Source organism: Channa argus, chromosome 13 (assembly GCF_033026475.1).
Source record: "Channa argus isolate prfri chromosome 13, Channa argus male v1.0, whole genome shotgun sequence".
Taxonomy (NCBI): Eukaryota; Metazoa; Chordata; class Actinopteri; order Anabantiformes; family Channidae; genus Channa; species Channa argus.
In genome coordinates, this window is record NC_090209.1 from 17,887,857 (window position 1) to 17,910,385 (window position 22,529).

At 39.2% G+C, this 22,529-nt stretch overlaps 2 protein-coding genes across 11 annotated transcripts; both read left to right on the top strand.

Annotated features, from left to right (window-relative positions):
- The first annotated feature begins 843 nt into the window (after nt 1–843).
- LOC137139658 (serine/arginine-rich splicing factor 6-like) lies at nt 844–5,741 on the top strand. 4 transcript variants are annotated; one of them, XM_067527227.1, is made up of 6 exons: nt 844–1,050; nt 1,437–1,597; nt 3,364–3,482; nt 3,612–3,814; nt 3,930–3,986; nt 4,120–5,741. In XM_067527227.1, the coding sequence occupies exons 1-6, from the start codon at nt 944–946 to the stop codon at nt 4,568–4,570; spliced, it is 1,098 nt and encodes a 365-aa protein (XP_067383328.1). In that variant the 5' UTR covers nt 844–943; the 3' UTR covers nt 4,571–5,741. The 4 variants fall into 4 exon arrangements, with proteins under 4 accessions (XP_067383328.1, XP_067383326.1, XP_067383327.1 ...); XM_067527225.1 differs by having other exon boundaries at nt 846–1,050; nt 3,930–3,998; XM_067527226.1 differs by having other exon boundaries at nt 846–1,050; nt 1,437–1,588; nt 3,930–3,998.
- Nucleotides 5,742–5,951: 210 nt separating this feature from the next.
- Nucleotides 5,952–22,449, top strand: l3mbtl1 (L3MBTL histone methyl-lysine binding protein 1). Of its 7 annotated transcripts, none has more exons than XM_067527218.1 (22): nt 5,952–6,108; nt 7,217–7,403; nt 8,990–9,177; nt 10,630–10,759; nt 11,403–11,565; nt 12,068–12,206; nt 12,355–12,403; nt 12,600–12,688; nt 13,138–13,242; nt 13,404–13,539; nt 14,063–14,154; nt 14,386–14,537; nt 15,469–15,545; nt 15,769–15,920; nt 16,291–16,401; nt 16,628–16,769; nt 17,845–17,950; nt 18,056–18,244; nt 18,321–18,370; nt 19,814–19,971; nt 20,070–20,132; nt 20,750–22,449. In XM_067527218.1, exons 2-22 carry the CDS (start codon nt 7,247–7,249, stop codon nt 20,882–20,884), a joined length of 2,583 nt encoding a protein of 860 aa, XP_067383319.1. In that variant the 5' UTR covers nt 5,952–6,108; nt 7,217–7,246; the 3' UTR covers nt 20,885–22,449. The 7 variants fall into 7 exon arrangements, 6 of the variants coding, with proteins under 6 accessions (XP_067383319.1, XP_067383321.1, XP_067383322.1 ...); XM_067527220.1 differs by having other exon boundaries at nt 17,848–17,950; XM_067527221.1 differs by having other exon boundaries at nt 15,772–15,920.
- The last annotated feature ends 80 nt before the right edge of the window (nt 22,450–22,529 follow it).

Sequence of the window (22,529 nt, forward strand, 5' to 3'; positions counted from 1 at the left end):
TGAGTACAGCTTGTACATGTATGGATAATTGATTTGATATCAGAATCTGTGCATTGGGGTTTCCCAAATGCAACATACAAGAATTAAAATATCGAAACCCAAAAATACAACTTGGGCATTTTTATCATATTTTAAATATCAGAAATAACTTACTTTTATTGTTATGCTGACAAAGGTAATATTGAATACACAATTTAAGTAAACTGTGAAAAAGATGCCAAACAGGGCAGGTTGCAACTTTTCCAATATTTTTTTAAGTGACAAAATGTGGGGTATCTGACAGAAAAAGTGCTATCTTCTATACTGTTGGATGCATGGAAATGTAAACACTATCAATTGAATTCTGAAATTACGAACTTTCATCTGGTATCTATTTTGATTTTAAACCCAGATGTCTTTAGTTTAAAACAAACAAAAAAGACCTATATTATTGCTAGCACTATTTCTCTCTGTTTCCTGCATGTTGGAGAAAACATGCTTGTTTACAAGATTTCTACGTTGTGGCAACAATATGTTGGATTCTTTCTCCCACCACTGCTCACGAGTGCCATAACATGGCAAATAAAAATGTGTCCCTTCCTTCAGTATATCAGTTTTATTTATGAGTAGACTAATTTAGTAAGATTGACATCCATCTGTGGAGTACCTGCATGCACTTCTAACAGTACTTTCATCTAAAGATGTAGTTCATCTACTTCTGTCACATCTAATTGCTTGTTTGATTTTTCCACTTTAACTATCCGTTGATATAAATGGTTAAGTGGCAGCTTTTAATTTGAAATGTATTACCAGAACTCTCTTAACGATGACCACGCGTCAATTGGTTGGTTTGACGCAAGCGCAGTTAGTTAGTTGGCGAAGACGCGCTCTTAGCTTAAGGCACGTTCCGCAGCGTGGAATAGTCGAGAACGACACCAGTAGGTGAAAACAAAACAAAAAAAATATGCCTCGCGTTTATATTGGACGACTAAGTTATCATGTCCGTGAAAAGGACATTCAGCGTTTTTTCAGCGGATATGGAAAACTCATGGAAATCGATTTAAAAAACGGGTAAGTTTTTGGACGTAATGGGGGGAAATTAGCTGCTAATGTTTCCTAGGCAAGGTAGCGTTCACACTAAGTTAACCGTTGATCTGAGCGACGCTCTTACAAGTAGCAAGCTATGTCTTGTCTTTTTGTTTAAGTGAGCCTATGGGCTTAACTGTGTTAATACGTTATGTTTGACCAGTACTATTGCGAATGTAAGCTATCTTAAGTTTCTTAACTCTTGTCTTGTCCGTTTAGTAAATGTCGCATGGCCAACATGGCGTCTTTGTGCTTGCTAAAGCGCGAAGCTAGCAGGCCAAGCTTAGCATAGTTAGCTAGTTGATTCTGCACAGTGTTCATATTGGGACCTCCATTAATACTATAGTTAAAGCCTTTATTTTCTTTTACAGCTATGGATTTGTGGAGTTTGAAGACAACCGGGACGCCGATGATGCCGTCTATGAGCTAAATGGAAAAGAACTGTGCGGCGAGCGGGTGATCGTCGAGCATGCCAGAGGGCCGCGGCGAGACCGAGATGGCTACGGTGGGGGTTACGGGGGAGGTGGGCGCAGTAAGTGCAGTCTATTACTAGATAGCCTCTCTTCCCCTTCCCCTTGGGGTGAGGTGTCTGTGTGGACTGCACAGAGATCTTCCTTTTTTTTTTTTTTCTTTTTTTTTTTTTTTTTTTAATATTGTTGGATGCTAATTAGCAAACGTGTAGCAAGAGTATCACGGTAACATACAGGTACTTGTCCAATTCGTTTAACTTTCAGGTGCATTAACACAGTTATAACTGAAAGTTATGAGTCCAGTGGTGATGTATTACGTGGCTACACGTTTATAATGGCTTTGAGTGCATGCAAACTCAAAAACCTCGCTAAAATATCAGTAGCAAACTCTTAACAGCTGCTAATTTGTATTTTGAGTATTGATATTTTTCTCTTGTTTTTCGTAGCATAATTGCATCAGGGAAATTCTTAAAACAGGGCTGATCTACTTCTTGTTTAGGAGATCATGTTTATCTTCCCCTCTCAACTTAAACCTGTTGAAAAGATGCTTTCAGTTTTGGCCAAGGGTTGGGGACCTGCAGGCTTTTGCTCCTCCCTAGAGATCACGACAAACACTGAAGACATACACTTATTGTGGTTAATGTTTGGGAAGGAACAACAATCTGCAAGTCAGAGCCTTCTAACAGCAGAGGGTTTAAGCAGTACAGTTGGTATTTACTTAGATTACAAACAGGACTTTCTTACTATGGTTTGCAAAGTTGTGTTGAATAAAGATTGTTACACTGGTGAGCCATGCTTTTGAAGGTGTGCATTTCTAAATTTGTTGCACGAGAAGAAAGCTAATCATAAGTGGGCATCACAAACTAGTTCTAGTAACATACAAGCTAGTGTAGTTCAGTTTAATCATTAGAACAAGACTAACATTTTCTTGTGAATTGTGTATTTTTCTTAATTTTCGTATATATTTTTATATTCAACATTAACAAAAGTCCTTGATGTTTCAATTTGAAAGAGTCCAGTTGCGGGCTGAGGCTGAGAGTCCATTGAGGCTAAAGATGACTGGCTAAGATGACTGCCTGTCCCGTTTGGCCTTGGCTTTCACCTTACAATGTGTGTGTGACCTTTGCCCCCCCCTTGATCCTTGGCTGACCTAACCGGAAGCCATGATGACAGCAACCTTTTGCCAATAGACCAGGGGTGATGGTGAGGATTGCCATTGGTTTCTATGTTGACCTGACAGCAAACATAAGTGGATCGGCTCTAGTAAAGAACTTACAATCAAAAGAAATGTTGTAAGTGAAAAAAACTGGAAAACTAAATTTCACTGACATCCAGCCAAATAACAAATACCCACAGATTGGTGTATTTGTTTCTTTACATTGTTTTTAGTCAGTATGATGGAGAATGGTATCCTTGACCACAACCTATGTGGATGCCTCCTTTCTGTTTGTTTTACAGGGTTCAGAGGTCTTGAAAGAACATCACTGTCCATTTGTTTATGCAGCTAAGGCATCACAGTGTGATGTATCGACGTAAGACAGGCTTTGTATTGCCGGAAACAGATGCAGTGGTGTTCTTTGTAGCAGAGCAACTTCCAAAATGTTGACAAAAAACTTTAAAAAGCCCATGCGGTGGCGTGTAGATCACTTATCTGAAGCTCTGTGTGTGTGAAATGGGATCAGAGGGACTCAAAGTTCAAAATTATACCCCTTGGACTTTATCTGGCCAATCACTACCTTGTGTTCATTTGATAACACAGGCCTGTATTTCTTTTTGTCTTGGCCATTTTAGTTTTTTGTGACTTTTTCGTGTGCTGTTGTGTTTAAAGGTAGCGGTTACAGCAGCAGGAGTCGCTCTGGAAGAGATAAGTATGGACCTCCCGTCCGTACTGAGTATCGTCTCGTTGTGGAGAACTTATCCAGCCGCTGCAGTTGGCAGGATCTCAAGGTACATTTTAGAAAGCAAACCATTGTTTCTTTTTAGATAATTAGTGTTTATTGTCCTAATTATTCACAATATGTAAATGTATGGTTAAAGAGTGTCAGTTTAATTTGACACATTTTCTGTGTCCTTCAGGATTTTATGCGGCAGGCAGGAGAGGTGACTTATGCAGATGCACACAAGGAACGCACCAATGAGGGAGTGATTGAATTCCGTAGTTACTCAGACATGAAGAGGGCTCTGGAAAAACTGGATGGTACAGATATTAATGGGAGGAAGATTCGTCTGGTGGAGGACAAGCCCCGCAGGCGAAGGTCCTACTCTGGAAGCCGTTCCAGGTTAGGGTGCTCTTTCACCACTGAATAAGTTCTTCACCAACTATCTTGTTTTGTGTAAAATGAACACAAACAAAAGAATTGGTAGTAGACACGGTTTTTCTTTTGTTATCCTCAGATCTCGTAGTCGCCGCCGCTCCCGCAGCAGGAGCCATAGCTCCCGCAGTCGCTCCAGGTCCCACTCCAGGTCAGAATGGTTCTAATTTAGATACATTTTTGTTTGTGCATAGCTGAATAAGGTGTAGAGTCATTCAGAAGCATAACATCGAAACATGAAATGAGTGAAGGTGCCCTTTTGTTACCTACAGGTCTCGTTCCCGCAGCAACAAGAGGCGTCACTCCCGCTCCAGATCTGGAAGGAAGTCTGGCTCCAAGTCAGGAGAAAGCAAATCACGATCTCGCAATCGTAGGTCGAGTTCCCGATCTCGCAAATCCAAATCTCGTTCTCGCTCCCGCAAATCCAGATCCCATTCAGCTGAGCGGAAATCAAAGTCCCGTTCTAAAAGCCGCTCTAAGGTAAAGTCAGAAAGAGATTCCCGCAGTCGATCTGGAGAGAGGCCTGGTGACAAGAAGTCCCGCAGTCGTTCACCTTCCCCGGTTGAGAACGGGAAGGAGGAGCGCACTGCCAAATCTGCTTCCCACTCCCCATCTCCACATGAGGATGATGGCCGATCCAAGTCAAGGGAGAAACATTCAGCCTCCCGCTCCAAGTCCCGTTCCAGATCTCGCTCACGGTCTAGGTCAGCTTCTCAGGATTAATTGAATTTTAGCAAGGAGGCGTTTCTCCCGTTGTTGAGCTTGATCCTTATGCTGTACATAATGAGCAGTGTCTTCATACGGGCTTATGCTTCCAGACTTGTCTACTTTTCTCCTACACGTATGCAGTTGTCCTTAGCATGTTTCACATCTGGTTTAGCAGTATGTACCACTGTGACAGCAGTACTCCGTGTGATTTAATTTAATTTGAATTAAAGTCTTCGTTTAAAAGTTGCCTGAGGTGAATATGGTAGCTTTGTACCCAACATTTCATTTTGTTTGTTAAACAATCCATAGGTTACCAAAGTTGTCTATTTTACTTGTTTTTTTGTTTTTTTGTTTTTTTTTCTTTTTTGGATTATCTTAAGCAATCTCTCTTGGCATTTAGATTTATAGCTTACTGTAGTTGTGATTGTCTCAGTGTGTTTATGTTTGAAGCAACTATCAGGCATTATGATACAACACACTCAGCTGCATGGTTGTGGGAGAAAAGTAGCATGACCCTACAACATTGATGCTGTGTTCCCTTTGATCTGCAGCTTCAAGGAATTAGCCATCTTTTTTTTTTTTTTCTCCCCCCTTCCTTTTAGTGGGCTCTGTAATGTACAACTGGATTGCAAAGCTTGTACTTCAGAACTGCATACTTACGAAAATTAACAAGATTTGTTTTTCACATCTGAACAGATTGTAGGTAGACTTTTTGATTCATTTTAAAAACCTCTTGTACATAGACTTTGTAATCTGCTTCAAATTGATGTATTTGTTTTGTTTTGTTTTTTTGGTAACTTTGAAAAGGAAATCTGTAGGCCACTCAATTTGCTTTATGGATTTCATTTTGATTAGACCTTCAAGGAAAGGTAATCCCAGTTAGTACACTTTGTTCTCATTGCAGTTCTTTTTTTTTTCTTAATTTTTTTTTTGTGTTAAATACAGGTGAATAAGGGTTTTGTCAAGGTTGTGCTTATTTAAAATTTGCAAGTAGTACTGATTTTTGTACTCAAAAGGTGCAACCATTCACATTTCTGAAAGGTTTATAGCAACAGACTTGCTGAATACAGCTCCTATTTCATCTTGTGGAAATGTTTTTCCTCCCTGTGGATGGGATCTAAATCAAAATGCTTTCTTTTTTTTTTCTTTTTTTAAATTCTATGTTCAATAAAGATCTTCTTAAAAATGCTTGTTCATTTGTTACTTTGTGACGATTCGAAACCTTGTCTGCAGTATCGACATGACCTATATCCTACTAATTATATAAGAAATGTTATTTAAGTTTGTGATGGGACTTAGATGGAAGAACTGGACTGTGTGTTTAGTTCATAGATTACATCAATCACGTTTAAATTTGAAGGGGGGAGGCGGTTGACCAGATGTTTGTGCTCCTTCGTGATCAGCAGGTGAAAATAATGTAGTGCGCTATCGACCATTACTGAAAGTGGAGCGGTTGCACTGAAGTTTTTCGGTGCCACATTAACGAGCGGTGACTGTACCGGAGGGATGCGCATGCGCAGTCGGAGCTCCCGAGCCGCAGGAGACCAGAGCTGGTAAGCCAAATTTCAGTTCCGAAATGATCTGGAAACACCAATTTATATAATTTATAGTCTTCCTCTAATGGAAGCAGACACGACAATGGCATAACCACGCACTCTGCAGAGAAGGAACATTTTTTTTTCTCGATGTAAAGCGTCTTGGCGTTACCGATATAATCAAGCACAAAGCTTTCCATCTTAAAAATACACATTTGGCAGTGGCTCGCGTTTAATTAATCTAATCGAGTTTATTACTTTCAAATAGTAGAAACAGTCGCGATGAGGTTGATAAAATGTACAACATGCTGTATGTTGCTGTGAGGTGACAATGTCGCTCATTCATTTTAGATGTTGGCGGAATGGGTGACAGGGTTAATTTTTTCAGTAAATTGTGTTTTCACTGGATTTGAGACCCCGGTTTTGCACATATTTTTCTCACCGATTTCAGATCCTCCGCCATTTTAACTGAATTGCTGTATTTTTGTGCGTGTGTGCATTTGGAGGCTTGTGCGTAAATCCTGGTGTGTCACCATTATTACCTTTTTATTGAAGGTAATGGATGGCTGTTAAAAAAGTCACACGAGGTCATGGTGGTTGATGGAGGAAAACATTTTTTGCTCTGCTTTTAATCTGCTAAATGGCACTGAAAACTAGATTTAATGGTTCTGAGTGTCGTTATGGTCAATATGTAATTTTGGTGGTGATCATGTTCGTATGTGTTCAGAAGTAAGCCGAAGTCATATAGGCTGTTAGATATTTTCCCATTTTATGTAGCACATTGTGTTAATAATACAAAAATCTTTAATTACTTTAAAATTATGTTAGAAGTAGTACACATACAGATAAATTAAATCAGGTGTTTAAAAGGCCAGTATGTTTGCAAGGCAGAGGATCCTTAATAGCTTAATTTTATTCTACACAAGTTTAAATTATTTAAAACATGGAAAGCAATATGTTGACCAACTAAATCCATTAAAAAGAACTTTAATGGTAAAAACAAAAACAAAACTTTGAAAATAGCAAAGGAGGGATATCTTTTCCAAGACCGTCATAGATAGGACCTGAACCACATCCTGTCTGCATTAGAAAGCAATAACTCACATTGTCCCTCATACTTCTTCAGAGCTCTGAAGTAGAGGACAAGGACATCACTATGAGTGCCAAAGTCAAAATGGAGACTGTGCCCAAAGAACCCGATCGCACCCCGTCCTCGTCGTCCCCCGGCGAGGCCATGCTCATCTGCGGGAATGATGGTGTGGCCAAGAAGGCTCGGCCCCAGCCCCACACTACTACAGCCCTTCTTCTACCAGGTGAGTGTAGGTCTGACACATGGGTTTAGAGAGGTCGAGGACAAGTAAGATTCTGACCTCTGACCTTTACAAAGTATTTTTGATTGTTTACAGCTGTGTTTAAATCCGAGATTGATATATTTTGGCAGCATCTAATTAATTTCCTGTGAAATTGACAACCTGGTGCTTGGTTATTTAAAATGAGCAATATTTTTTTGTCATGGAGCTAAAACAAGCAATTGATTAATTTGATTGACAGTAAAAGTAATCAGCAACTATTATTGTAATCAGTTAATAATTTCAGTCATTCTTTAAGCAAAAAGTGAAAAAAGATACACAATCTCTCCTGGGCCATCTCCTCAACCAGTCACGTGTAATAGTGACTGGGTCATAAATGGGTCATAAATAACAAGAGATTTAAATTCAACACCTCGGGTTATACATAGATGTCCCATTGGGAGTGGAATAATTTCAAGCAATTTTCCGACTAATAAATAATGAAAATAACTGTTAGTTGCAGCCATACTTGTCATACTTTGACGTAGATCCCATTATTTTACAGTGTTGGGGAAGGCAATTGGAAAACATAGTTTTGCAAGTTACAACTTCTTCACACAAGTAGTTGAACTAAAGCAAAGCTACATTAGGGAGAATTGTATTTAGGCTATTTAGAAAAAGGAGTTTAAATTACTACTATGTATGAAAATGAACAATATGTATGTTACAAGAAATCATAAGAAAGTTTAATACTGAAAATGTACATGTGCAATGCTTAATTGGAGCAGCATGGTGGTAGAGTGGTTAGCACTGCCACCTCACACCTAGAAAGCCTCAGGTCTGCATTCTTGGCCTTCTGTTGCTTTACTGTATGGAGTTTGCATGTTCTCCCCCTGCTTGCGTAGGTTCCCCCCACAGTCCAAAGACATGCAGGTTAATTAGTTACTCTAAATTGCCTGTAGGTGTCTGTGATTTTCTCTCTGTGTTGGCATTGAGATAGACTGGTGACCTGTCCAGGGTGGTTACAGATAATAGATGGAAAGCTTACTTCTTCACATGCCATACATTAAAAAAAAAAAGACACTTTTTATGGGACAGTGTGATTAATGTCAGCCAGACACCTGCCTTTCAGAAACTACAGTCCTTGTGGGTTTACTGCACCATGCAGGATTACTCAGTAAAGCAGGTAACTTATCTGAACATTTGTTAATAAATAATCAATACTTTTTACTGAGGTTTTTTCGCAGGTGTGCTGAGAATCTTTCCTGGGACCTGAACCTGTCCTAAGCAAAAAGAGTTTTTCAGGGACAAAATTGAAATGTAACTGGATTTTATATTATTTGAGCACAACTAAAGCTGAAAACAGATACGTAGCTCCATGACATTAAAACATGTTAAATTAGGATTTCTGAGCCACAGTTTTCCTCTTGTTTTTTGTTTAATTTACTTATATCTCCCTCTTTTTGCACAACTTTCCCCTACATCGGTCTTTCCATCAGTTTCGGCCTTTACTGTCAATGTAACAGTCATCAAAATAATTAAAGAAACACAGTGCATACACATCAGGAAATTTGTAAGGTTTTGAATGTTTGTGGCGCCTCCCTTCTCAGCTCCGGTTCCCGGCCATCCGAAGGTGGAGGTGACTCAAGCTGTTGCGGTGGGCGACCCTGTGAAAGGAGCCAGGTCTGGTGAGATGACAACACCCACCCTGACAGCACAGGTGGGTGGGGCATGTAGCATTGTCCACGTCCTAGAGTGGAAGGAAGGGATGGCAATCCTGCCCAGCAGCAACCTCAAGGTAAAGTGATCTTTCTGGTTTGAACTTATACTCCCAAGTGTAGATGCTCAGTGAGCGATCTTTCCCTCACAGCATTTCTCAACCTATTTTTCACTCGCTTGTTTTCTCTCGCTTTATAGATGGTCTTGCTGTCTCACTGATCTTATTTGCACAGCAATTAGATTAGATTAGAAACCTGTTCACAGGCTCAACTGCAGCAGCGATAACGCTGAAGGACTTCATCAGTAACATGTCAGGAAACATAGAATGAAAATGCAATACAAAATGGATTTATATTTAAAACAGAGGAGTCATCAGTACATGGACAGAACCCTATTGATGAATGCATAAAGTTATTAATCAATAAAAATACAAATATCAGTCGGTTATGTTATGGTAATAATTTTAGAAGTTTTTGGTTTAAGGTAATTAGAAAAACAACTAATTCTGTGTTGACGATTTGTCACAACGTTTGATGTGGTACTGACTAAAAACTTATCAGACAGATCAAAAGAAATTATATATTATAAAGTGTGGCAATGTGTTGTTAAAGTAATATCACAACTGATGGGTTGTATGTATATTGTATGTATATTTTGACATGATTATTACATTAATCCCATTACAAGAATTTAACATAATCTAGCAGTTATGTTAAGGTATATTTAAATTCAGACTTTATTTTTTCATTGCAATTTTTTTTGCTGTCTGTCACAGTTTTTGGGCAGAATCTCTTGTAATGTAAAATGGAGATGAAAAAAAAATACTGAGTAACTGATCACATTTCTCCATTATCTTCATGTTTTAACATTATCTTTATTTTTATTTTTTACAGTTTGGTAGAACAATTTAATTTGGAGCAAATTCTAAACAAGAGATTTTTTTTTATGTATATGTACATACAAATGATACATAAATAATAGGCATGTGGCTATTATTTATTTAAAAGCAGCTTTTCTCTGGGCTTTATAAAGTTTTTTGTATCTTATCTTGATCACTATAAAATATTTTTTGTTGTGCTCACATTGAAACTAAATAGATGAACAAATCAGTCTAATCTTAGTAAAGCATAGTAAAATGTTTTTCTTGTTTATCTCAATTGCTAACAGCAGTGTAAACAGTAGTGCACTTCTAGTGAAATTATTGAACATGATCACTACGTGTGTGTGGACATGTGCATGGCGGGGGAACAGATTCTGAAAGAAAGCTTTTAACTCATAAAAAGCACACTGAGATGTTTTAAGAGCAGACTGTAATCTCATCACCCTGTATTAATCACATAGTACCTCAGCTCCTCCTGACTGATAAACATGATAATTTTCTCTGAAAGAATCAGAAACAATAGGCTGTGGTGCAGATTTTGTAACTGCAATATAAATAGTTTGGGAACAATTGTTGAATAATTAAATATCAGAACATGTTTTGACAGATGGATCCACTGATACGTGTGGGTATGTGTGTGTGTGTTTGTAGTTCTGTGTGAGTGACGTAGGTACACTGAGCACACTGATCACCCCAGGGACCACCAGCAGCCCCAGTGAACCTGCAGCAGGGACTTCTGGGAGATCCACTGACGCAGAAAGCACCCCAGCAGACAAGCTAGGTAGACTCATAGTTACATAAGTTTTTAGTAAAGTCAGCGACACAACACAAAATGCCACAGTTTAGTGAAACTTTTCCATTTCCCACACAACGCTGAAAACGTTTTAGAACCAGACACTGCCATTTTCAGTGCTTTTCACAAATTAAATACTTAGCAATATAGCAATAAAGCTTTAGCATTAAAGAAATTAAAACTGTGCATTCAGGTGTTATGCAAGTAAAGGTCTGTTCCGTTCCATGCTCGACTGCACTGTTATTTGAAATTCTTCACAGCCTGCTCTTTTCAATGATCACTTGTTAATAAGTACAGATGAGCAATAATTACTTTTGACAAGTCAAAAGAGTGCAGCTGCAGTTGATGATAAAAATATAAAGAAGGCATCACTTAGATGGACAAATCAAATCCAAATAAAAATGAAAAAAACAAAAATTCAAAAGTATTGGCAATTGTTGAAAAATAACAATAATAGGCTAGAAAATACAATCAAAGTTCAGCATGCGCACCCACATAATTGCAGTAAAACAGTCAAACTGACAGCAGAACAGCAAATTTAGATTTCAGATTTAAATCTCTATCATCAAGCTCCAGCTGGAGCTTTTAAACGACTATTCATGTTTCGTTTTGTTTTTTTTTTAAACTTCAGATGTGTCATCTCCTGTTGGCCCTGTGAGAGGGGTGGCTGTGGAGCCAGGGAGGTTTATGCCAGTTACACCTGAAGTCCAGGTCGGACTGGTACAACACAACCATGATCCCAGAGCTCAGAGGACATATACAGAGGAGTTACGCAGAGAGCCCATCACTGACAGGTGGCTTCACAACAATGATCTCTCCTAAATGCTTCTCTACATATAAGCACAGTCCATTGTGTAGATTTGATTCTCTTTGTGATTCTCAGTCAGTTGTGTGGTAATGTCCATCCAGATATGTTTAACACATGAAGAGGGAAAACCCTTAAACTCTTGAAAACATTAATTGCATTTTTCTTTTGCGTGATGTACTTCGTCTTGTTTTCATGGGCCAGTTCTTCATGTGCCATTTTAAAGACTTGGTACGAACTTCTGCTACAGTAATTGCTGTTTTATGTTGCACCATGTACCAAGTGGCGTGTTAATGTTTTACTAAAACACTCTACTGTTCTTCTGTACTGTAATTTCACATCATCACTTCTCTGGGGTTTGTGCAATGGTACTCTAGGAAACTTGTCCCAGACAAAATCTAAAGTTTGAGTGAAAGTAAACATCATAAAGAGAAACAGAAAGCAATCTAAGGATGTGTTTAAACACTGTGTCTGTTCTCTTTGCACCTCAGGAGGAGTGTTGGTGTGGAGAAAGTGCCAGCAGGTGGAAGGGTCTCCTCCCTTAACCCTGACCACCTGAAGCCCATGAGGAAAAGGAAGAGGAAGGAGTACCTGAGTCCGTCAGATGAAGACTCTGAAATCGAGGGCACGGTGGGGACTGTACTGTTGCATTGAGGGAATCTTGTGACAACCAGATATTCTCATGTCTGATGAGAAATGACTTGTAAAGTGTTGTTTTGTATCACAACTCTTGTGTAATTCTTTGCTCCTTTGTGATTTTCATTATGTATTTCTTTAGGATGAGAAAATGGATGACTCTAAAGCAGACAGCAGACACATTAGAGGAGGTTGGACCATTTGTTTTTTCATAGTTGTCTTTTGTTGATCTTTCATCATCTTTCATCCTTTCTTCTCCTAGATGTCTTTTTAATCAATCATCTGTTCCACCATTATATTCTTCCCCTCTCCCTGTTTCCTCGTTTGTTTCAGAAATATGTGTAACATTGTATAATTCTAATTAACAAATTATTATTTCTGATGAAGCTGGAGACAGTAAGACAGAGCATTGGACGTGGGCTCAGTATTTGGAGGAAAGCAAAGCTGTTGCTGCTCCCAACAAGCTTTTCCAAGAGGTACTTGTTTATTAGAAAATATTCAGATTGTAGCTTCAGTCTGAGCTAGTGCTCCAAATAAAACAGGTTCATACAGTGAACCCATAATGTTTTTACTTCTTCTTTTTCTGCAGTTGTTGAAAAAAATAGTGCCACATTGTCCATGTAGTAAATGAGAAATATAAGCAGAAAGTGACGCGTGCAGCCAAAAGTATGTTTTGTTTTGTTACAGTTGGAAGATTTTTTAAATTTGTTTTAGTTATTTCCCTAATAATCTAAATGTTTTGCTGCACAAACCTGAAGACAAAACCATTACTATTGGGATGAAAAAATCTCTATTTGTTTTATTCATATTTCTCCTGGTATTTGTCCTGATAACATTTCCCCAGAGGGATAATTTCTTTGCACTTTATTTTCTTTGAATCTGTGTGTAATCTACTAAAATAATTACCTTTTGCTCATGTGTTCAGTCCCAGAGAGTGCCATCAGTGAAGAATGGCTTCAAACAGGGGATGAAGCTGGAAGGCATCGATCCGCAGCATCCGTCCATGTACTTTGTCCTCACTGTGGCTGAGGTGAGCCAGACGGCCATTAACACGGTCGAGGGATCTTAATTGCTGGGCGGATGATTTGAGATTAATAATCACTATTCACTCACAGGCTGCTTTGCATGCAGGAAGCGTTAAGCCTTATGTCACTTTCGGCTTTGTCTCTCATGTATCTCGTCACCATCCAGGTCTGTGGTTACCGTCTGCGGCTCCATTTTGACGGCTACTCTGACTGCCACGACTTCTGGGTAAATGCCAACTCCCCTGACATCCACCCTGCAGGCTGGTGTGAGAGCACAGGACATAAACTGCACACTCCCAAAGGTCAGAGGTGACACCTTGACAGTCCATAAAGAGCTGTAGCCATAGAAGTAGAATGCTGCTTCGTCTTTGTTTACATTCTTGTTGAAAGTTATGTAAGACGATTGGTAGCACTCTTGTGCAGCTTAACTTACTACAAATACTAAGTCAACCTGCCTGCAAATATACTATAAACATATTAAATTTTGTTCTTTAATCTACATGGGATCAGAAGTGTAAAAATGAATAGTTAATAATAGTTAAACAAACAGCATATGAAGTGTTAGTAAGTGAACTTCAGAGATGTAGGCAGGTGGATTTAGTTACATTTAAAAGGAGCCAGGCTAGCTCTTCTTCTGGTTTCAAGTCTCTACGCTAAGCTTAACATAGGAAATATTACTACAGATATGAGAGTAGTAAGTCTCATCTACCTCTTGCCATGAAGATTAATAGGCCTTGATTATTGTTTGAAATGTTCCTATAAATGTTGCTGTCTTTTAACAATATGAATGTTGTTATCTTCTATCTCCTTCTGTTATTTGTGAAGGCTGTAAAGAGGAGGAGTTTACCTGGAGCAACTACCTGAGAATGACTAAAGCACAAGTGGCTCCCAAAGAGCTTTTTGCCAGCCCTGGCAGGGTAACTGACACTGAATTGTATAATAAACAATACCTGTGATATGGACAAGAATGAATGAATGCGGTGGATTAATGTTTGCAAACTCCAATAAGAGAAGAATTCTTAATAACTTAAGTTAATAAATTGTAATAATGTATCTGTATCTATTCCAGAAAGCTTAACTAATTGCTTAGCTGCCTGCCACACATGTTATTTGCATTGCAGTTTCTAATATTTTTTCATTCTTCACAGATCGATGTGAAGTGCGGTTTTGAAATTGGAATGAAGCTGGAGGCCGTTGACCGAATGAATCCCTCTCTCATCTGTGTAGCAACTGTCACTGATGTGGTGGATGACCGCTTCCTAGTTCATTTTGATAACTGGGATGACACATACGACTACTGGTGAGACTCTGAAACTTTCTGGATGTGTGGGCCATTGGAAATTATTAAAACAGTTTTGATATTAGACTCAGCAGCTTTAGAGAAACTGAGGCTAAATATAGATTGAGAATACTGGGAACAGGATCTCTTCATAGGGTTTTTCAAATGCCTGTTAGTTCCCAAAAACTTGTTCTGAATGAATACCTTTGCCTGAAAACCCACATTTGTTTTTTAGCTCTACATGCCTTTAGTCTTCTCAAACAGATCTTTTATTTTTTGCCTCCTTAGACCTGTCCAATATGAAATTAACAATATGTATATCATTTAGTAAATTGGTTTGTCTGTGTGTTTTATTAGTTCTTAATGTATTTACTTTTACACTGCATTATATTCTAGCTGATAGCTCTGCCTATCTTGTGCATTTGTAAAATTATTTATTACTATGTATTTAGCAAACTTGGATGCATAGATAAATAAGACATTTAGAGTGCATGAATTCTATTAGGCATAAGACTAGGAAATATGACAAGGGTATACACTAAAAGTATGGTGGGTATGGTGAAAGGCTGACCCAAGAGTTTTGATTCCAGTCCAAACTGTTGGAAGGGAATAAGGAAAGAAAGGAAATAAGGAAAATATGGACCACATAAACTACTTTACCAGAAATAGGTCATTCATATCCTAAGTTTTAGTTTGTTTCTTTCTTTAAATCAATTTAAATTGATATCGAGTAAATCCACAGTAAAGGTTCTTACAACATTGGGTTGGCAGCTGGAGAACCAGCCAAGGCAGTCAAAGTAGATCTAAATCATTTTTGCTTCCTTATCTTATCCTTATTCTTCTTTATCTAATTCCTAAGCTTTTTCTTCTTCTTCTTTACTGTGAAACAGCTGCCTTCTCAAAAAAATCTGTATTTTACATCACCTGATTTTGTTGTTTTCTAAATATGCAGGTGTGATGCCAGCAGTCCGTACATTCATCCTATTGGTTGGTGCCAGGAGAGAAACCTGCCCCTAACACCTCCCCAAGGTGACCAATGTGTTCCCTGTTAACCATTCGTGTAATCATGTTTGTAGTGACAGCAGGCTGATGAACTCCAAAACCCACCCAGTTATCCCCCAAATACTTTATTTGATCCTTTCCCGTGTATAATGCTCTTATTTCTTATAGTTCTTATAGCATGTGTTTTAACATAAACAAAAACATTAGCACAAATTGCAAATAAGTAATAAATATTGGGCAATCTGCAAAGGAGCCAGACCCCAGTGTACCAGCTTGTACAAGGATGACTGGTGTGAATACCTTCTTGCTGTGGCAGATTATCCAGACCAGGGCAGATTCTCCTGGTCTCACTACCTGGAGGAGACTGGGTCCAAGGCAGTGGCTGCTGATGCCTTTAATGTGGTGAGAAAAAACAACAAATATATGGTCTTTGATTTAATTCACAGTATGAAAAATATTATGCTTTTAAAAATTAAAACGCATTGACAGTCGAAGGGATATCAGTTCATGCTCTCAGTTACTTAAAGTATGTCATTAATTTTAGTGACAGCCGAAAGATATCAATAGGTTCTGCAGTGGAGGCACTTTAGGTGTGACTTTACATAACAGTTGCTATTGCATAACGATCACAAAACAATGTTGAGATACTGAAATCCCTGTCCTCTGTCTACCATAAAATTAAATGTAAAGCAAAAAGGTACTGTAAAAACATTGCAGGTAAATGCTAGAGATTAAGAATGCTCTTTCTCTTCATCCTCTGCTCTGTGTGCAGCGTGCTCCACACCGTTTCCAGAGCCAGATGAAACTGGAGGCTGTGGACAAGAGAAGTCCCGGTCTAATTAGAGTGGCCACTGTGGAAGAAGTCGACACACATCGTATAAAGGTACTACTCTGTGTGTTTGTGTGTGTGCACATGTTCCTAATATTTAGGTACGATTGTGATCACTTTGTACTTGTGCAAAAATATTTCTCCCTCAGGTCTATTACAGCTTTATCTGTAATGTACCTCCTCATAAATCAACTCCGGGCCATTATACAGGTTGAGCTATATGTGCATTACCGGTCTTTATACTGTATGTCTTACAGCTTCATCTGTATTCCTCCCTTAGATCCATTACGATGGCTGGAGTCATGTGTATGATGAGTGGATGGACTCAGATCACCCTGACATTCATCCACCAGGCTGGTGTGAGGCGACTGGTCACCCACTAAAAGTTCCCCCACGGGACACCAAAACACAGCAACCACATGGTAACAGCCAGCACTAAAAGATATCTGTACTTCAGTCGAAACTGGAAGTCATCTTCAAATTGCTAATTAGGTTATTCTTGATAGCATCAAATTGATAGCATTTGTCCTCTGATTTAAATAGATTTGGCCCCTCTGTTCAATGTAATACTTTATAAAACTTGAAAATGTAAAAAGAAAAGAAATTGGTAAACTGAAATGCTATTTGAAATGAGAAATCATCTTTGATTAAAAAATTAAAACTGTATTTATTTATTTGTTTGTTTTATTTGTGTCTTAGCAGCTACCATTTCTAAATACACTAATTAATTTCCCAGCTGAAACTATCTAATCATATACATTTATAAATTTGGCTACTATTGAAGATTTGTTGTTACGTATAATATTCTATTTTAATTATTAAAGGTTGAACTTTACTATTATTTCAGGAAAAATTGTTTCTAATATTAAGGGAAATTGCTGCACAAACACAAAACCTTCACATCAGTTCTCACTGAAGATAAATTTCAGTGAGAACTGACATGTTCCTGTTTATTGATCGCATTTTCTTTGTTGTCAGTTAATAGGCACAGACAGGGGGCCTGGTGGTTCAGTGGTAGATCTTTGGGTTGGGATGCAGAAGGCAGCGGATCCCACCCCACCAGGTGTGGCCCCGCCCAGCCACCAAGGGCAACCTTGGTGCCGGTCTCGAGCCCGGGTTGTTGCAGGAAGGGCATCCGGCGTAAAAACAAAAACAAACCCCCCCCAAAAAAACATTCATGCCAAATCAACGTGCGGAACACATTCCGCCGTGGCGACCCCTGAAGGGACAGGCCGAAAGCCGTTGGTCTTTTGAGTTAATAGGCACAGACATTTTAAGTCACAGTAGGTAAAGCACAGGTAAATAATATAAAATGACGTCTTAGTTTCCCTTAGCTGCATCAGGGTTTGGTACTGGTGATTTAAAAAAAACAAAGCCATTCATATCACCTGTTTTTATTCCACTGTGTTTTCACGCATTTTTTCTTTTTAGCTACTGTACATGAATAATCTTCCTTTATGTGAAGGTCCCTCTACTGTACCTGTCTATGTCTGTAAGCAGGTGTGCGGGAGCCTCCGACCACAGGCCAGGTCACCTACCCATCACCTGTTCCCTGTAAACCCATCAGCCATCCACGAACCAACAAGTACAGCTTTCACAACAGGTCAGTTTAGTCAGGTCCTTTGATTGAGGCTTTAGTTTAATAATTTACTAATTTAATTGTAATATACTGAAGGCAAATTTCCTCAACTCTTTGTCTTTGAAACAGGAAGTGTCCAACTCCTGGCTGTGATGGGTCAGGACATGTGACTGGCCGTTTCACAGCCCATCACTGCATATCTGGCTGCCCATTGGCTGAGCGGAACCAGGGCCGGCTGAAGGCTGATCTGTCAGACTCAGAGTGCAAGAGGAACCTTTTCTTTGGTCAGAGGACCAAAAAGACCCATTATCGCGGCAGGTAAAAGTGTGTTTGTTAATATTTTCAGGTGTGCCTTTTTGATTTGTCTCACGTGATCATTTTTCTTTGTTTTTAGGATTGGTCGCCCTCCCAAATACAGGAAGAACCAACAGAGAGACTACCAGAGTGAGTTTTCTGAATAGGCAAACCATACCCTACTTGAGTGCATTAGGTTAACAGGATTTTTGACAGCAGTCTGATGGTTGTTAGTGAAGTCCAAATTCATGATGTTTTTCACAGAATATACGATTAAGTACTGACCCTTCAGTAAAAATCTGAAATTATCTGGTCTGTGTTTATTCCAGAGTTGAGGATTGCAGCCTTATCCTGAGTTTTTATGGAAAGGTTTCATCTGTAGGTGTGAATGTTATACCTGAATCACAAGTGTTGCAGCAACACCTTGTTTTGATTTTCCTTTTTTTAGGCCTAAAAATTGTCTGGATTGGAAAATGCAGGATTCGCATTGGCCAGATTTACATTTACGTCTACATTTAGTCATTTAGCAGCTGCTTTTATCCAAAGTGACTTACAAGTGAGGTACAAGGCAGCACAGGTGGCACTAGTGCTTTTAATAATGGCCCTGAATGTGAATTAAGTGCCCAGTGCACCAGTAACATCCAAGAAGGCACTTATGTGACCAGCCAGACCTGATGCATATATGGCAGGTTTGAAAATGTAATGGGATCAGAATGTTTTACTTGCAATACAACTTAGGCAAAACATGAATACAGGAAGTTGTGTAATGGTGGTGAGGTTTAGAGATGTGGTTCAAGGAATAAAGTAACCAAAATTCTGTGAAACTGAGCTGTGAACCTGCTCTAAGGAGGCAGTGGTGGAATACACAAGTGCACTTGCTACCAGAATTGCAGAGCACTGCTCAACTTGTGTGGCCACACCACTGTCCACATATATTTATTACCACTGGGCCTCATGACAAGTCTCCAAGACACTAAGACACAATCAATGAAACAACCTCTGTGTGCCAAAGAGATGACCTGTTCACGATTGCACCACCACACTGCTCCATGTCAAGCCAAACCAACCTGTGCATTTCCTGTAGAGGCAGGCTTACCCGTGTCTGGTGGCCTAACAATTATCCACTCCAGAGATCGTTGCATGACAAACGAGAACATTTATTGAATTTCACATTCTACAATTGAGCTGATAACAAAGTAATTCAACAGAAAAACACTGAGATGATGAAAAGTCCGCAAACGCGTTCCACATAAATATTCCTACTGTGTACCTCCACAGCTACACACTCAACCATCCACTACTACCTTGTTGCTCTCTGCCACTACCTTGTAGTCCATGTCCATCCATTAGCTCCAATAGCTGTAAACAAAACATAATTTCCTTGACAACAGACTAGGCAAACTTCAAAGGCAGTTATGTGATGTCATTGATGACATCATCGTACACTTATAATACACTTCTTAATTTACCTAACCCTTCAAAACAAAGTGACTACAGAACAAACAAAGCAGAACAAACTCCCATTGGCCAACACACCACCTGTGATAAAACATTGTCATGATGGTAATACGTTTTATGTGTGTTTTGCATCAGATATGTCCGCAGAAGGTGTGTATCCCTCACTGTTCATGTCAGCTCTGAGCGGCCAGTCGGACAGGGCCCTTTCTCTGTGTTGGGAGCAGCACTGTAAGCTGCTGCCAGGAGTTCAGGGCATTCACGCCAGCCAGGTGGCAGCATGGAGCGTTGAAGAGGTCAGTAAAAAGAGCTTAGCTTTATATTTACTTTGTTTGTTTCTCCAATTTTATTTCTGACAGTTTGATGATGTAAATTTGATGTGTCTTTGATGCAGGTTTTCAGGTTTGTCCAGAATCTAATTGGATGCGAAGAGCAAGCTCGTCTCTTCAAGGAAGAGGTGAGGCCTCCACGTGTATCGTGCTGTCAAAGCGATTTCAGTTAAAACACTTTAAATCAGTGCTGCTGTTTTTCATTGTTGGTGACCCTCTCCTGTTATGGACCCAGAAACAAATCAATACAGCAATTAAAGGACTTGTAATGTGGTATGACAAACACATTTTTTGCTAATTACACATTAAGCAGACAAAGAGCCTTAATAGCATTCGGCCTGAATCGTGTTCGCTTTCACCCAGTGAGCTCGGTTAAGACCCGTTTTGCTCTCATTTGCTGAATGTAAATTGCATCTATCTGAAAATCAAGCTAATAACGGCAATGACTCTGAACCAATTTAGAAAAGCTGTGGGCTGAGAAACTGTAACTGTTATATGCTAAAAAAAAATTGCTTTTCAGAGCTGAGGGGAACTGCAGTTGGTTAAAGTGACAATTATGTGTGGATTTGTCACTGAGAGCGGCCCTCCTTTTTGCGAACAGGTCATCATGTGATAAAATATTGGTCTGGAGCAGCGTGTTTTTGTTATTTTGTCTTTCCCTCCATGAGTACTTATAGTAGAGAAAACAAACCTTTTGTCAATTTCCCCTCACTACAGTCACGACTGTTTGTCTGTGTCTCTCCAGATGATTGACGGGGAGGCCTTCCTGCTGCTGACCCAGACAGACATTGTGAAGATCATGAGCATTAAGCTCGGCCCTGCCCTCAAGATTTCAAATGCCATCCTCATGTTCAAGAGCACAGATGAAGGACTTAAGTGACCCCCCCTCCCCCAGTTAAACGGGGCCAATCATCATGTGCCAAATTCATTCCGTTGCAGGGAAAACACCCTGAGCCCTTTTTCATGTGTTTGGTGTCCTGTACCCATCAGAGAGAGGGAGGGGGGAGGGGGTGTTAAGGTGTAGACAGGGTCCATAAAGGAAAGTTTGAAAGAAGAAGGAAAATTAGACTATTGGTGAGTAATGGAGAATGAAAGGGTTGATTGAAGGAGGTTGAGGCAGTTGAAGTTTTGGTGGTGGTTTTCACAGCTGGTATGTTTGGTTCAGTGTAATGATCAGTTTGATCATAAACCAAATTCCTGAACGTGCTACATATCTGCTGGTCTAAAAGATGTTTGGCTTCAATAGTCACATTTTGTGCTAAATTAAAAAATTGTAAAGGCTCAGCAGAAGTAGCTTAATTCCAAAAACACCTTTATTTTTAGCTGTACTGTTGAAGTTCTTTGTCAAACCAGCGAGCGCGCCTGATTCTAGGTCTTATGCTTCAGCTCACAGCCATGGAGCTAACACTAAGAAACTAGTAGATACTATTAGTAGCTTTGGTTCCTAAACTAGAATAGTCCCTGTTGCTGCAAACTGTAACACAGGTCATCTAGAAGCAGTGTCTGTTAGATGTGACAAATTACCCAGAGTTTTGGATTAAAAATAAATAAAAATACTAGCTGTACTAATAAAAACTAAAACAATGGGAAAGGATGGGAGAACTGTGGGTACGGGGAAAGAGGTTTGTCAGTGAGGCTCCAAGCTTCAAGATTTGTGCAATAAAAAAAAATAAAAAAGTACTGTATTCTTTTGTACAGCTCCTTTGCTTTCAGACTAATTCTAACAGTGTACAGAATACAGTGGAAATTACAATAAGCTACGTTGCTCAGACTGTTGGAAAAAACTTTAATCTAGAGTTTTCTCAGATGAGAGAAAACCTTTGTATCTCAGTTTCCTGATTATCCCAAAATAATTTGTGTTTACTGCCTCAAACTCCTCCAGTCTGTAATTTATCAGTGCACCAGTAATGTGTAAGCTATATTGTGAAATGCTACTGTCTGATTCCAAATCTGAGTCAAAGACCGATTTTGAGTTTTTATCTCTATATGCAAAAGTCTACTTTTTTTTGGCATTTTCTTGTTTGAGGAATCTTCACAGATGAATAGGGCACGTTGCATTGATATTTTAGCACAACTGTGAAAACAAATGGGTTTTACACAATGATTCCCACACTTTGTCACTAGAGAGTGCAAAAATCCACATTTTAGCACTATAAACATGGACTTGAACTCTAGAGACAACAGAGCTCTCTGCCGTTTACACGTGATGGAAACTCCATTCAGAGTGTGTTTTTTGAACTGTTTACATTTTATGTCCGGACAGGTTGAAAGATACTGTTTGGATTTGATATTGTACTGGAATGTTTTAAGGGCTTTTGGAATCCCGTATCTTATGTCTTTGTGTGTCTCTCTGGTGGGATTTGTGTGTGCGTGTGTGTGCGTCAAGATAATCTTGGGTCACAAATTTCATTCAATCCATAAGAATTAATAAATGTCCAAAGCTGTCTTGTCTGGTTACAATCTCTTATGCTTGCCTTATTTGAGGGATCATGCAGACTCTGTGTACTATGCACTTTGTGTTATAC

Excerpts from the sequence above, each read along its gene's own strand:
- LOC137139658 (XM_067527225.1), top strand. The coding sequence starts at position 944 with ATGCCTCGCGTTTATATTGGACGACTAAGTTATCATGTCCGTGAAAAG. Across the intron at positions 1,051-1,436 it reads GAAATCGATTTAAAAAACGG|CTATGGATTTGTGGAGTTTG; the intron begins GTAAGTTTTTGG and ends TTTCTTTTACAG. Across the intron at positions 3,815-3,929 it reads TACTCTGGAAGCCGTTCCAG|ATCTCGTAGTCGCCGCCGCT; the intron begins GTTAGGGTGCTC and ends TGTTATCCTCAG.
- l3mbtl1 (XM_067527218.1), top strand. The coding sequence starts at position 7,247 with ATGAGTGCCAAAGTCAAAATGGAGACTGTGCCCAAAGAACCCGATCGC. Across the intron at positions 9,178-10,629 it reads TGCCCAGCAGCAACCTCAAG|TTCTGTGTGAGTGACGTAGG; the intron begins GTAAAGTGATCT and ends GTGTGTTTGTAG. Across the intron at positions 12,404-12,599 it reads CAGCAGACACATTAGAGGAG|CTGGAGACAGTAAGACAGAG; the intron begins GTTGGACCATTT and ends TTTCTGATGAAG.